This window comes from Misgurnus anguillicaudatus, chromosome 3 (assembly GCF_027580225.2).
Source record: "Misgurnus anguillicaudatus chromosome 3, ASM2758022v2, whole genome shotgun sequence".
Classification (NCBI taxonomy): Eukaryota; Metazoa; Chordata; class Actinopteri; order Cypriniformes; family Cobitidae; genus Misgurnus; species Misgurnus anguillicaudatus.
This window is the reverse complement of record NC_073339.2, coordinates 31293455-31310256: the sequence shown is the minus strand read 5'-3', so window position 1 is coordinate 31310256 and position 16802 is coordinate 31293455. Positions and strand designations below refer to the sequence as shown.

General features: G+C 39.0%; 1 protein-coding gene across 4 annotated transcripts in view; it reads left to right on the top strand.

The window, feature by feature from the left end:
- Positions 1 to 16802, top strand: part of fbxw7 (F-box and WD repeat domain containing 7) — a 187249-nt gene that overhangs the window by 146175 nt on the left and 24272 nt on the right. For 3 of the 4 annotated variants that reach the window (XM_055205462.2, XM_055205463.2, XM_055205464.2), the window contains one exon: positions 16011 to 16078. In XM_055205462.2, coding sequence (XP_055061437.2) covers positions 16011 to 16078 — 68 coding nt within the window. Of the gene's footprint in view, positions 1 to 10122; positions 10355 to 16010; positions 16079 to 16802 lie in introns of those variants that run through there. The other variant, XM_055205465.2, reaches the window with a different exon arrangement.

The following is a 16802-nucleotide window of genomic DNA, read 5'->3' as shown; positions in this document are numbered from 1 at the left end:
TATGAGTTTCACATAACAGCATGCCAATGTTGCCATTTATTACATCATCTGGCTGACTGACACATAAGATTCAAAACATAAGTAAAGCTGTCTGACTTTTCTTTGCCAAGTTTCTTATTTATATATATATATATATAGAGAGAGAGAGAGAGAGAGAGAGAGGCTAGCAACCAGTAGTACATTAATTCATGAATGATTGTCAGTTTTTAACATTCCCCATTGATATTATTAATCATGCGGAAAAGTAGCTCCTGGCTGAAGTTTCGTGACGCTCTTGTGTCGAAGTATGACATCAAAAGACATGAAACTGGCATAAGAGTACAAAGGATATCAAGCGCTCCAAATTCAGTTTACCCAGAGGGTTTAGTTCCTCCCCAGCACCAAAAATAAGCTGGACTGGCTGGAACAGGAGTTCCTGTAGGAGGAAACACCTAAACAAGCCTGAACATGCCTCACACCGTAAAACATGGTTAAATAGTCCCAAAAGAGTGGTCGTATAGCTCTACCGCATGAGTTATGTCCATCTCCAAATGTATCTTTTCAGAAAATCTACTTTTTTTCCGCTTACTCTCATCTCTGAAAACATTTGGTAATTTCTCTTATTTAAAGTGGGAAATAAATACCGAAGTGTGGCAGCTAAAGCTCGGGCCGGTAATTGCTTATAGGATTCCCCTATAAATGCGTGCTAAATAGGTTAACACCTTCATATGCGTACAACATGAGCAAGTATTGCACACCTTCTGTCTTGCCAAGATGTTCCCACCTACATTCTTTTCGCTTGAGAACATCTCTCAGACTCACCTGAGCGGGTGATATATCACCGTAAAACGTGCAGCTTACAGCACATGCGTTTAGCTCTCGAATGCTGAGATTACTTTTCCTGAAGTTCTAGGTTCTCCAGAGTTGTGCTCCCATCAATTTGTTGACTTTCACACACATGTGCAAAAGATGCTTTGTGTTGCATCCTTTCACTTCAAATTTTGATGTGCTTTATCTCCCCCTGGATACTGTTAATCCATCAAAACAGTTTCCGCGGGGAAGACAAAGTACAACAGAAGTTTCAAGGAATGTGCTAATGACCTTTTGCCTCACCGCCTCATAAAGTTCATCTTTACCCTAGAGTTTTCCAGCTCTCTCGATGAGAGAGGTTCTAACTTGCATCCGCTATAGGGGGTGTTTATGTTTTACCTCGGCTTTGCACATTTTGCTGTTTGGTTTGCACAGAAATGTCGCTGTATTGTCTAACCACACAGACTTAATGTCACCCTTTCTTCGTTTTACACGCAGTCTTGACAGCATACATCTTTGTTAGTGGAGCTCTGGGACTGTAATCTTTGACTATTTTTATCCGTTATAATTTTTTCTGCAAATAGTGTTTGTCAGCCTTCCATAAGCGACTGCTTTCTCATTAACATACTCATACATTTGTATGTGTATGGGAGACAGTGTGGAATATGGGTTCAAAACTCTAAAAACAGCCAATTCTCAAGAGTGTCACCATTAAACAAACAGCCACAAAAGGTCAGTTTTTAATGAGATGGTTTTTTTAGTAAGATAACTAGTGATGCATCTATATCTGGATTTATCTGCAGTATGCATAGCGTGTGACTCATAAAAAACAGGAGATGAACAAACATCTTTAGCTAGAATATTATTAATCTCAGTGGCAGAAGATAGCATCTGTTTACAAATCCATATGCACATGCCTTGAGCAGATCTCAGGCGACTGTCTTCAGACAGAGCATAATGTGAACTATTCATCATATGGGGTTTTCGGAGTCACGCATTGACATTTTTCACTAATAGCGTAGGCTAATTGTTTTTGCCAATTGACAGATTTAACTCTGAATTGAGATTGGTGCTGATGTAAATGTTGTACATTGTTGGGGTCTTGTCAGAATGTGTCGTATAATAATAATTAAACACAAATTATTTTATCTTTTGGCTTTTTGTGGCTTGTAGAGAAAGTAGCAGGGAAGGAGAAAAGAAATGGGACCTCAAACTGGGATTTGAACTCGGGTCGCCTCTGACATTACAAATGATGTGTCAAGAGTGTTGCACACAAATCTATAGTTTTAACTTTTCCTATTTTAAAGGATTAGTCCATTTTCTTAAAGTCCAGATAATTTACTCACCACCATGTCATCCAAAATGTGATGTCTTTCTTTGTTTAGTTGAGAGGAAATTATGTATTTTGAGGAAAACATTCCAGGATTTTTCTAATTTAAATGGACTTTAATGGACCCCAATACTTTGAAAAAATTGCAGTTTCAAAGGACTCTAAATGATCTCAAACGAGGCATAAGGGTCTTATCTAGCGAAACGATTGTCATTTTTGGCAAGAAAAATAAAAAATATACACTTTTAAAGCACAACTTCTCGCCTTCCTCCGGTTCTGTGCGCGCCAACGCGACCTCACGTGATTGCGTAATGATTTCGAAAGGTCCTGTGTTATATATATGAAATGCACATTTGCGTACCATTTTAAACAATAAACTGACATAAAGACATTAATTCGTATCATTCGACATACAACAACATCGGAACGGTCCTCTTTCTCCACAATTTTAAACACTGGGGCGTAGTTTTGCATACGTCAGCCGTGACCTCTTGACGTGATGACGTATTACGTGAGGTCGCGCTGGCGCGTCACAGGACCGGAGGAAGACGAGAAGTTTAAAAGTACATGTCTTTATTGCCAAAAATGACAGTCGTTTCGCTAGAGAAGACCCTTATGCCTCATTTTGGATCATTTAGAGTCCTTCGAAACTGCAACCTTAAACTGCATTAAAACTGTTAAGTGCTGGGGTCCATTAAAGTCCATTAAAATGAGAAAAATCCTGGAATGTTTTCCTCAAAAAAATAAATTCTCCTCGACCGAACAAAGAAAGACATCAACACCTTGGATGACATGGTGGTGAGTAAATTATCTGGATTTTTTTTTTTAGAAAATTGACTAATCCTTTAAATAATGAAGTTAGACAGCCATAGGCTTTCATTTTTTTCTCCATCGTTTTGTATCTAACAAAATTTAGGGGCCAAAATGAACTGAAACCTTAGCATGGCACAGAAGTTTTGTGGGAATCTGCTTTATGCTAAAGGTCATCAGACCTTTGAAGAATCCTGTCTTCACCGTAACACAGAGGGTCAAATGTGAAGCTTTAAACGGTTTGTTCTTTCATGTTGTCCAGGACTGACCGCTGCCCTTCTGTCATGGTTCACTTTAGGATACCAGAGGGTACTTAAGGATAGTTTATCATATCCGCTCACTGATGTGTAACATGGTGTGTGGTACTGTGGAATCTAAAACTTTCATAAAGGTGTAACGTTCACTGCCTTTTGTGTTCTAAAGAATGTCGAGGAACCAAAAATGTTGAGAAACCGGTCCGAGACTGCAACAGCTACAGTAAAGTGTTATGAGTAAATCAAAGCACGGAGACCTTCTTAACTTCACCAACAGCTGAAAAAATAAAGCAGTAGCCACAATGCCCACTAATTACCCAACATTACCACTCCAGCAGGAGTACAATTACAGTTCCCATATAGATAAACAACACCTGGAGAGGGTTTTGTAGCTCTTTTTTCCTGCTGTTTAAAAGGATCGCCCACAAAATCCCCTCTGTTTTAAGTTACAAGCCAAAGAGGACAATTCTTTCACTTAAATCCTTACAGTAGGGATGCTCCGATCAGGATTTTTGCGGCCGATACCGATCACCGATCAGTAATCTTCGTGATCGGCCGATACCGATTCTGATACCGATTTTTTGAAAGCTGATATGCAAGCTCTTTGATGACTGTAACTGTTACAATCTTTCTAAATAAAATAATACCACGGATGTTGCCTTTGTTATATTACTTGCAGTAATTAGGTATATTATTGTTTTAATAGAGACTCAAATAAATAAGCACAACAAATATTTATTCTGCAAAGAGAAATTTAATATGGCTTTAAAAAGGCTTATGTCTCCTAAAAGTACTGAAAATAAAACACTTCACAGACTTTACTGTATTAATTAAATATACACGCATTCGTATGAAGTATAAAAATTCTTTAGTCAAGAGCAGAGAGTGATTTTATGAGAGATGAATTAGGTTACTGCAGCTTTAAGATGTGAGAGAGAGATCGCTCTGTTCACGTGCACTGATGACAGGCTGCTGTGTGTGTGGGCGGCGGCTGAACGCAGACTTGCAGCTGTGAGGAAAATAAAAGTTTAAACGCTCAAAACTTTAAGACGCATGCAAATAAGAAACTTTTGGCATGAGGATGCAATTGTCCGTGATAGATATGTGTTGTATACGCTGTTTGATGGGGATGTGAAGACGCCACGCGCTGTTTACCGGAGCGCGTCCTCATACGCAAATCTCTGTAAACGCAAAGAGAGACATACAAATCTGCACGCTGCACATGAGCAACAGGTTGTAAAAATGCCCGCGCTACGTAAAAAATGTCTTTAATTGCAACCGCATTCAGGATCCTTTTGATGACAAAAGTAAACAGAAAGATCGGTTTATGAGATCGGCAGATTTAGCAAGCACCGATCGAGTCATTTAATGCCATTATCGGCCGATACCGATCGGCGGCCGATCGATTGGAGCATCCCTACCTTACAGTCTTGCTGTTAAAAAGAGATTTGGAAGATCTCTCTGGAGTTTAGTAGAAAATACCTTACAGGCATGTAATAAAAGTGCCCTTCCCTTCTCTGTTACCGGCGGGCTAAATTCCTATTTAGATTTCACTGCATGATAAACATGATACACGTAGAGTTGATATGTTTGAGGATTTATGACATTTCAGGATCATATCAGTGTGCAAGGGTCAGTGAGCATGTATGCTTTAGGTCATGGTACATTTTGCATAAAACACACTAAATAGAATCAAATTGTTAGAAATTATATACATACAATAATATCCGTTGCATGGGTTAATTGATTTTTCACACAAGTAATTTCCTTCTGCCGTTGTGCACTTTGCTCACATCTGGTTTAATTTACTCGGGTTGTTATTGTTTATCCAACTCATAAATTAGACAAGTGACCCCTTTAACGTCTCGTGTATCAATCCATCTCATCATTTACGTAGCCGTACATCAGTCGCTCTGACCCAGTCTGATGTGATGGATCAGGGCCTTATTCAAGTTGGAGGCTAAATGCTCGGGTCGGGAGCAGATGGCATCATTGTGCTTGGTGGGACGTGGCGATCCACAGGCGAATTCATTAACCTAGATGTCATCTGGCTGATCGGAATGTGGGCTTGCTCGCTTCGCACCGGTTGCCCATTCAAGAGGACGACGATGTGTGTGCGGTGCTCTTTGGTGAAAGGGCAAACACACAATGTCTAAATGAGGTTTACAAATGCTTTGTTGACACTTAAGTGATTTGTTCCCGCAATTTCAACCCACCATGTTGTGTATTTACCTATTGTTAATTTGCATGAAATACAATTTTGTGATTAGCTTAATCTTTTAAGGAATTGATGTCCTTTTCTTAAAACTTGATTTCCTGCTCAGCTTTCAAAATAATGCACCGTTGCAGGTCATTTAACATGTATTTGCTACAGCCTATCTCTGTCATCTATAATATGGAGAGATAACAAAATAGCATCTCCAAGTGTTCTCAGAAAAGCACCTGTTTTTGCATGACATGGATATCCTCTCACCAGAGTCGGTTAATTCTCCGCTGTGAACAAGAGGTGCTCAAAAGAAGCGGGCAGGACCGTCTCGCATGCCACGCATTCCTATCCGCTGTGTAAAGTTTAGGAGGGTTTTTGTGTGCAGCAGCGAAAGAAAGCGTTTAATTCACTGATACTTCTAGTCCCTTCACCCCAAGCTCCAGTTTGTTTAGGGGCTGCCATGGTGATGTTCTAACAGCAGAGAGTTGGTGGTAAGATGGTCTGGGACGATGCCCTCATTACCACACTTGTGTGCAGCTTGATTTTTAGTTTTATTAAAGCATAAGGATTATAAAACGGATTCACAAAGACCTTTCTTAAGTTTGCACCACAATTTTCCACAAACTTTTATATACATAACGGTCATTTTTACAGAGCTTGTCGCCAAGGTTATAGTCATTACAGCCCCTTGTAGCTGCTTGCTCTCCAGTTTCATTGGCTGTAGGACCCAGATTCACTGCAACCTGTGTACGATGAAGGGTTTTTGCTGGCAATTCATCAACAAATTGCCTGGAAACTTTTGACAGGGCAATTTCATTGCGAATGCTGGGTCACAAAAAAGTGTGGTCCTCTCCTTGCAGAATGAAATGCTTATTTTTTACCCCAAAAAGATTGGTTTAAAGTGCTTACCTTTTCTTTACAGCAATAATATTCCCCCCGCACAATATTAAAGCAATCGAGTGCCACAGGGATGACGTATTTTTGTAGGCCAACCTCGGAAATTTGCAGGACACTGGTTCCCAAGCTAAAAATAAGCTCTGTGTTTAACAAAATTTTATGATACTTACCGTGTTTTCCAGACTATAAGACTTTTTTCATAGTTTGGCTGGTCCTGCGACTTATAGTCAGGTGCAACTTGTAAGTAAGTATAAATTAATTTTGTCATATATGAACCAAGAGACAACATTACCGTCTACAGCCGTGAGGGTCCGGTGTATGCTGCTCCTGTATTTATGTAATTGAATGATTCATGTGGAATGACTAGCCTGCGAACTTGATGCTTATTGGTCTGTTCTGTTCATTTAGCCTATTTAGCCTTCCAGGTTTGTTCAGTATGCTATTATGTATCGTGTAAATAACTGATAATGTTACGTTAACGTACAGACATCTCTTCAGCCTGCTGTTCTATGCTATTGTTTAGTTGAATAACTTGCCTTTCCGGATTAAATGTCTGTTCTTTGACTTGTATTTTGTGAAATCATTTTCTAAATAAATGCGACGTATAGTCCACTGCGACTTACATATGTTTTTTCGTCTTCATGACCATTTTCGATTGACGCGACTTAATATACACAGGAACGACTTATAGTCCGGAGAATACGGTACACGTTTTGTCAAACAAGATAATCTACACTGATGAACGCAACTTAACAATTTTTTTTTTTATTATTTCTAGTAAACACATTTTGGCTTTAAAATTCATTAAAGTTGTGTTCATCTGTAAATATTAATTTGTTGGACAAAACGTCTCATAAACGTTTGTTAAACGCTGATCTTATTTCTTGCAATAATCCAAGTTTATGGGAAAAATGTATAGGCTTTTATATGCTGCTCCTGTATTTATGTAATTGAATGATTCAGTGATGTGGAATGACTAGCCTGCGAACTTGATGCTTATTGGTCTGTTCTGTTCATTTAGCCTATTTAGCCTTCCAGGTTTGTTCAGTATGCTATTATGTATCGTGTAAATAACTGATAATGTTACGTTAACGTACAGACATCTATTTAGCCTGCTGTTCTATGCTATTGTTTAGTTGAATAACTTGCCTTTCCAGATTAAATGTCTGTTCTTCGACTTGTATTTTAAATGCGACGTTTAGTCCACTGCGACTTACATATGTTTTTTCGTCTTCATGACCATTTTCGATTGACGGGACTTAATATACACAGGAACGACTTATAGTCCGGAGAATACGGTACACGTTTTGTCAAACAAGATAATCTCCACTGATGAACGCAATTTAACAATTTTTTTATTATTTTTTCTAGTAAACACATTTTGGCTTTAAAATTCATTAAAGTTTTTCATCTGTAAATATTAATTTGTTGGACAAAACGTCTCATAAATATTTGTTAAATGCTGATCTTATTTCTTGCAATAATCCAAGTTTATGTATAAAAATTTATAGGCTTTTTAGCAAGGGAACCAACGTCACGCTAACTTCCGGGGTAGGCCTTCAAATATACGTCATCCCTGCTTGAACACAATACTGTAGTTTGAATACTTTAATTTTATGCTTAAAATTTAAAAGTATGAATTTTACATTTTTATTTGCCTACACTTTAATTGTCAAAATGAACAAATGGTGGAAGACTCTAAATGGATTTCAAAAAGCGTCACTCCGATTTAGAGGTCCAGATCAAAACGAAGGGAAATAATGGATAGTGTGATTTTTGTAGGCTGAATTCAGTTCGTCAAGGTGTTATTTGGTGCACCCAGCCCTTTGTAGTCGATAGAATGTGCTAATTGATGAATCCTTTGTCTGTTTACTTTCTAATAAATGTCAAGCAAACCGGAGAGATCACATTTGCTAACGCTTACTTGACACATTTCCACATTTCATTTGTCTTCATTAGGTTTAATGAGCATTGGTAACACCAACCAGTGGTGTGAGATTTTAGTTTGGTTCCATCACACTTGCCGATTTGATCTGAAACAGTTTTGTGGATTTGTTGTAATAAAATGGTTGTACTCGAATTGTTAGGGTTAAGCATTGCAACTTTGGATGGGTTCAGCTTTAACTCTTCTGTGCCCCAGTGCTGATGTAGGATGGATCACATGGTCTGTTACCTATGAACAAAAGCTGTGATGAAAAACTGTTTTAGCTTCAGTGACTTCTGTTTGTTTGTTTATGCAACAGATACACCTGTCATCTAATGCGTTTGAGGTTAGTAGACTTACTGACACTGCATTGTTTAAGAAAATGAGTTGTTAGAATTGGTTTATAAGAACAATCCATGTGAACACAATGGTGAAATTGAAAGTTAAGTCTTAACTTCACTGTCATTTGACAGTAATTATAAAGCTAAGGAACACAATGCATTTTTATAACACTTCATGTCCTAAAAAGGAAAGTCAGGGTGGTTTAGTATGAACGCCACTGTGGTGCATGCAAGACATGTCTCAGCATGTTCAATGAGTCACAGGAAGAAAGCAACAGTACCGACAATCTACTTTCCTAATTGGCCTTGTTTATCCTTTGTCTGGTTTGTTCGAAATACTCAATAAATGTTACTCATCATGAATAAACATCAATGCAGCACAGCCAGTTGTTTGATTTTGTAGAAAGCATCTTGTCATCCAAGAAAGCAATACATTTTCTTTACTAGCCTATTTTTTTACATAAATTTGTTGTTCTCCTGAGTTTGTTCTGGTTTCGGCTTTTACACAATCACACAAAAACTGCACACAAATTACATATATCTGTAATTCTGTATTATATTCAGTAATTATGTGAAACTCATTTCAATTCTAAAGTTTAAGTTTATTATTCTCGTTTTGCTCGATCGATCTTTAATCATGCAGTTCACACACAAAACCACCCCGAGTGCCAAATGCCACCTGCTCAGTCTGGAGGAAATAACGCGAGGAGGTGCAGGCAGTCGTCTTCAGCGGCTGAGGGGGCGGGCTCACAAAATGCAACAAGTGGAAGGCATGCACCACCCAGTTTCGGTTGAATGTAATCTCTGGTTCTTCCACTTTCTTCCTCTGATTACATGCACACTCATTACCATGTTAACCGGGCTGCACTGTTCACTTCCTCATCAGCAGAAAATCTGTAATCTGATCCATCTGTTTAGCCTGCGTATTCTCCTGAGAGCCAGCAATTCATTTCTCTCCGTGATTTATGTTTTATTTTCTAGATAGTTTCCAAAAATAGACCTTAGGATTTTTTTCTTAAAATGTAATCATGTTAAGTAATATAATGTAATAAAGTAAGAGAAAATGTTAATCCATACAGTACACTATACTGCTTATTACGTGGCTGCTTGCAAGAAGTAAATAATTGGAAGCAAATTTTAATTTATTGTATGAGCTCATTTGTAACAATTTTAGACCTGTCATCTGAATACAGACAGAGGAGTGATACATTAAACACGAATGTAGTACCGGTCAAGAAGACATGCAGTACCCGGATGAGCGATGTGTTATCAGCGTTTGTTATCAGGTATAATATTAAGATTTTGCGACTGACCAATCATAATCAAGTATTCTAGTGAGCCGTGTAATAATATAGCCTAATCTATAGTAATACAACAGTATACACATAACACTCCAAATACCCTAGAACTAATAAAAAACTATAAAAGTGAATCCAAATGTCCTGTATTATGTGTAGGATGTCAAGCAAAGGAGAGGGGAAGGTTTCTCGCTCGCGCGCTCTCTCTCTCTCTCTCTCTCACGCGCACACACTCTCACGCTCTCCCCTCCCATCTCGACTCTGTTGGCTCAGTCAGTCCGCTCTGAGGAGGCAGACGAAGCAGATCGCTGGATTCCTCTCTCCGGCTTTAGCTCCATATGCATCCGTCCGTGGATGACTATGTCCCTGTCGGAACCGGGATTAACAGAGCCCGTATCGAGCAGATTTATTTAAATCAATTCTCCATCGACTTTCAGTGAAACCGGATTATTATCATCTCATCATCATGGGTTTCTACGGCACTTTAAAGATGATCTTCTATAAAGTAAGTACGCGCCATCGTTCTCATTGGATGCATTGCGGCTTTTATATTTCATCCGCCTCTCGCCGGGGGATTTCTAGCTGTGCTGAGCGGAGCTGAGCCGGGCGGTGAGCGACGCAACAAACTATAGCGCTCGCGTGATAAATCAAAGATGCTAGCTTGCACTGGGAGTGCGCGACGTGTGGCATTCAAACGCGATACGCGCGCGCGTAACCTATACACAGCTTGGTTTATTATAATGGTCGCGTAGCAATCTATCGCGTCGCGTTTTGCAGCGGTAGGTCGCCGTTAAGGGCGCGTTCCCATCGTTCGGTGAAATGCGCGACTGTTATTACGGCCACTGCGGAAAAATCTCCAGCTGACATAATCACCTTATGTGATATTCATACACACCTCTTCTTTTTTTTTAAGTCTGTTTTTTTCTAGAGATAGGTTTCTTGATTATAAGGAGGGTTTGAAAAACGGGGACTCCATAATTATTTCTCCACCATCTGTCCATCCATCCTAACACACATACTGCACCTGTGCTCCCTATAGACTCTCATCACATTAACATCTTCACATCTAACCATCTCCTACAGTATTATTACGACCGCATACTATGCTTGTTTAACTATGATATATGATGATTAATATATACTTCTAACTGCTTAAGGCTGTACTGTAACTGTTCAACCGTTCAAATGAGTATGATATTACAGTATCATTCTCACCCTGCAGTATTCGGAGTAAACCTGTTGGTAATATTAATTTGTGCTATGCAGTCGTGTAGGCTGCTATGGAGCGGGATCTTGACTTTGACTGCTCGCTTGCCATATTAAGCTAGAACCTACAGTTGCAAATATCCTCTTCTTTCTGTTAAATGGTTTAGTGTTGTGATATGTGAAATAAGACTCGTGAATGTGTGTGTTAGACTCGTGTCAGGCTTTGGTTTATTCTGCGCTGCCTGTTGAAGGGTGTGTATCCTCCACCGGCTGGCGGCATCGGACCACCCTACTGTGATTGAGTCACTGTGTCATTGCTTTAGACGGAGGAAACTAAACCTCATCTGTCCCAGAGGTTATATTCTTATTTGAAATCTGGGTGACGTGAGTGCACCGGTGTTTAACATGAAGAGCGCGTCACAACGGTGCGTAAGCTGCACTGACGTTGAAGGATGCTCCCGGTGATGTTGTTAATTGTCCTTTTAGTAAATGAAACCCTTTAGGATGATGCTCAGGGCCGTTTCTAGCCATTTTGTCACCCTAGGCTAAGATCATACAATAATACATACAAAAACCAGAAATCATGTAAAAATCATGTGATCAAATCTTAAATGCATTAAATTCATCAGCATTTAATAAAAAATTGTGCTTTTTACTGAATCGTTTTTTTTTTATTGACCTTTGAACCCTTTGATCTAATGGTGACATTGAGCATTGAAAATGCAGACTTTACATGTAATAAATGATCAGGCAGTAACTGATAGCTATCCAATGGCATATAGGCATCAGATTGACATTACTCCAGCCCAGTCTAATGGTGCTAGAGGAACTGTGGGGGCAGCAGTCACATTTTATGGTGGCTGTACCCGGGTTGTGCTGCCCGATGGACCAGGGGTTGGCAAATATTTTTGACTCGATGCCAAATCACGTTTAGAAATAGATTTGAAGGATACACTCAAATATTGCTTTACTAAATGGATTTTTATCTTTAACCTGCTTTTAAGAACACAATGTCATCTTTTGCTGCTCTTGTGCATAACGTATTTACAGTTCTAATGTAAACATCACAATTGAGGTAATATATATTCAGCATAGCAATACATAACTCTCTAATATTATATCCTTTGTTAGCCACATTTTACAACAGTCATCATAAGGAAAATTTACCATGGCTTTAGATTTGTAGTAGAGCCCAACCGATATATTGGCAGGCCGATATTATCGGCTGATATTAGGCATTTTCTAAACTATCGGTATCGGCATTCATAATGGCCAATAAATGAGTCTCTCTTTTTTTTAATGAACGAAACAGCCTTCAACAATGTCATGAGTGTTGCCGTTGTATAGTTTGTCCACCAGAGGGCACTCTGTAAATAAAAAAATATATATATATCGGCCGATATATCGGAATATCGGATTTTAAAACCAACAAACATTTGTATCGGTATCGGCCTTCAAAATCCTTTAACGGTCGGACTCTAATTTGTAGTAACCATAATTTTAGCAGATTAATTACTATTTGTATTACCAGAAAGCCATTGTAATTATGTTGAGAACATACCACTACAATTACTACAAATTAAACTGTTATTGTTTACTGTAGTTTAATAATGCTTAATTTTCTTAAGTACATTGCTCTATAATTATTACATATCAATTATCATGAAAAATATGTTTTAAAAGCAGAGGAAAGCAGGTTTTGGTCTTAAAAAAACTAATACTTATGGTCATACATACCACCTTTTGTATAATGCTTGTGAAATATTTTGCTGTCCATTCTGTTAAACATGCAAAGAGTTTATCTTTTATTTTATTGTAGTGCTCATTCACTCTTCACTCCAGTGAAGTTGTCATTGAAGCCCCAGTCAAAATGTACATGTGCTCTTCTTGGTGCCCTAGGCCAGTGTTTCCCAATCCTGGTCCTCGAGGCCCCCCTGCCAGAAAGTTTTAGATGTCTCCTTATTTAAAACACATGTCTCCCTAACAAGCTGATGAGTTGAATCAGGTTTACCATTTTTGAAGGAGGCTGATAAGTTGAATCAGGTGTTTTAAATAAGGAGACATCAAACACTTTCTGGCAGGGGGGCCTCGAGGACCAGGATTGGGAAACACTGCCCTAGGCGACCGCCTAGTTTGTCTATGCCTAAACAGCCCTGATGCTCTTGCTAATGGACTATAGGTCATTAAATAGGTGTTAAAACTGATTAAATAACGTTTGCGTTTGTTCTGGACCTCAACCTTCATTATATTGATATTTTGTTGACATTCTAGTAAGATGTTGACCTCTTAAAGATGCTCAAGCCTGTGATGTCATATTATTTTCTTTGTGTTTTCGTGTCCATCGTTTTTTTTAACCACAAGTCCAGTTTTTGTGTTTATAAAATACCAGCACCTCAGCTAAATACACAGTCATGGTCCATCTAGTTCCTAAAATGAAAAGTGATGTTATTCATTCAAAATAAATCACAAGTAGATTCTTCATTAAAGCAGGTTGTATGCATAGATCATGCCATTTTCCCTGAATACATGCATTCCTGTTAACCACAGACCAAGGCTTTTTTGCTCTGTGGTGTGAGACATGGAGAAATGATTACACAGTGACTCATCTAAAATCAGATGTCTTTCACTGTTAACCCGAGCGAGAAGCAGCAGCCCAATTCATTTGTTCAAATGTACAGTAAAATGCATGTAAAAACTAAGCAAATTACAGTACATTTACATTTTTCGCATATTCGCATTTGACAGACACCTTCAACCAAAGTGTCTTGCCATGCAACTATAAATTTCTAGATTTTTGGAATCAAATCTGTGACCATGCCCTGTAGTTCAGCTTCAGAAAACCAAATGCTGACACGTTGTTTCTTACTCTCTACCTCGTTCTCCTTTGTGTTGGGTATGTGCAAGTGCTCTTTGGTTTGTAACCAATGAGGCTCAACAGGTTTAGGTATTAATAGTGATTAACAAACATTCCTTACTTGTTGTACGTTACCTATTCTCATAGCATAACCATTTAAGGGTTCATTAAAACATGCTTCTAAGCAGTTACAAGCGTACACGTCATAGGTCATACAGTCATCTTCAAAGTGCCATGTTATCTTTTATTATCCGATCATCTTCATTCGCTCACATATACACACCCTGCTTTTCCTATTGTTTTGACTACTTTTGCTGTGAGATCACTAGCTTGAGAAATCGGCTGCGGGTGGGTCCAAACGTATCTTAGCCAAGCCATCATATTAAACAAACATACTTCAGTAGAACGGAGCCAGGACAGTGTTTGGAAAAGGACTAACAAATACGCATTTTTAATTGAATAGCGTGTCGACACTATTTTACATTTGACCTATTGGTCTAGGATTTGAAAGAGAGGAAATATTTAATATTAAACGGTCCTGTGAACGCCCCTCATTGAGGCTGGCTTCTCCCACACATACTCTTTAAGTAGGCATAGGAAACGCTCGCAGCTCAGGCGTGAGACATTTCACGGACGTTTCTTCAGCGCTTGATGTGTTTTTCTTCGGCCCTCATTTATGCTGTGAATCTCTCAGCGAGGGGCCCTTTAGAAACCCAGACAGAGCTTCATTATCACACACACCCCCTTCAGTTTGGGGAAGCAATACGAAAATCAACCTCGCTCCAATGTATTTATCATGTGACTTTTTTGGATCGATTGTACCAAATGTGAATACGTAGAGACCAACTGAAGTCCAACATTTTAAAGGCACAAAAATCTTGCAAAGTTGTTTACCAGAGTTACTGCGTCTGTTTATGGTTAAATGCCTTTTCACACCAAATAGGTTAGCTATAAAGATAAGGTCTTAAAAATCGTTCAACATTTAAGAGAATTGCACACCACGAATATAAAGAGAGCGAGAAACTGTATTGATGGGATCACTTTCAGAGGATTTTATTTTCCAACTTAAGAAATGATAAAACCTAGGCGGCCAATCAGAATCCATTTGAATTTAAAAGGCTTACGCATTTAAATTGTGAAATGATTGTAGTGTAAACACCATCCACCATTGTTGTTTATACTAATGTAGTTGTTGTAGTTATTGTTTTGGTGTGAACAAGCCTTTATTCTTCAAAATTTGCTCTTTACTGTTATTTATGTGCATATCCTTGTTACTCATGAACAATACACAGTGATTCATTATAACCGCTCTGTTACGAACTCCTCCCACACGTCATTCACCAACTACACAAATTCTCTGGCAGCACTGTACCATCCTAAAATAGTTTTATTCAAATCTGGTTTAGGACCTCATTGTGTTGAGGACACTAAACCCTTGTTTTTTCAGAGTAGATGCTTGGTAGCCAGGCACCAACTATGCGGCAAAACCAGGGCCATTTAAGCATGGATAAGGGTGGAGGGGGGGCGACAGAGACAGTGAAGGATAGTCCTGCTTTTTATCCCTTTTCTGCCCATATAAATTTAGACTGTTGTCGTGTCCTGTGAAAGCTCAGTGTCTGTCACGCCCCCACAGATGTGCACGTTCCCCCCTTTTCCGGCTCTCGCGCACATCTTTGAAGAATCGCATAGCGAGTGTTGGCATCAGCTGTCCGACTTTATCATCGCTTGCCTTCGGTCACTATAAAATGGCCGTGACCCTCCTTCCACTGGCCTACATCTGGTTGAAATAAAACTAGCACAATTCCCAACACACAGATTCTCAGTAACTTCTTAATATGAGCACAGATCCAGATCTTGAGTCTAGTGATGGTCTGTTGTGGTGTTTGTGTAGGTTTGAACAGGTTAAGGAATGTTCTGGAAATTCTCTTGAAACGCCCACCCTCTCATTACTGTCAAATATCTGCTTGGCAGGTCATTTATGCTGTCATTATTGACTTTAAGTAATAAGCTGGCTTTGTATTTTTATGTATTTGTGTCTGTTTGCCAGTTCTGTTGCTCTAAATGCCCAAACTTAACATCACGTCTCTGTCTCTCGTTGCAGATGAAGAGAAAGTTGGACCATGGGCCCGAGGTTCGACCTTTCCCTTCAGGAAAAAAACCATGTCCAAGGTAAAACTTCTGCCCTGTATTAAATACTGCCCTATACTTTACTGGCCAAAACTAATTAAAAGACAGAAACAGGTTGGGTTTATTATGTAAGATATGTTCATCCAGCTTTTATGTTAGACTAATTGTTCAACTAAAAACAAGTCCACACCATAAACTTCTACTGTAGATGCAAACCCCAGCTCAACAGTGAATGTCTGATTATTTATGCCTCATTGTAAAAACATAGGATTCCCGTTACAAGCATTCTCATGGTTCATACCATAGCAGACGGCCAACGAAGCCGCATAGCGCTGTGGGTAATTGAAGTATTTGTATCCTCTTAGGCTCCAATCTCATTAAATATGAATCCATTATAAAATAGACCTCGGCACATGCTCGCCTGTGCTCCCTCTCTACCTTTATTCTTCACCTGTACATCTCTTGCACTGGGGAAAGTATGTGTAGTATGTAAGACTGCTGAATTGCCTGAATCTGTAACATGGGCCCAAGAGAAACGCAGTAAGGATTGCTGACACGTGAAGACTTTTTCTAGTCACTCGATGTCCCTCCCCAACTATTTTTACTGACTTTATTCAATGTAACCGCTATGTTTAGGCACGGACAGTAGTTTTAGATGAACTGTATACTATTTGAAATTAAGCATCAAATAATTTTTCGTAAGAGCTTTACACCAATATTTGCATTGAATTATCTTTGGGTAGGTGGTTTCTAAACTTCAGATTTG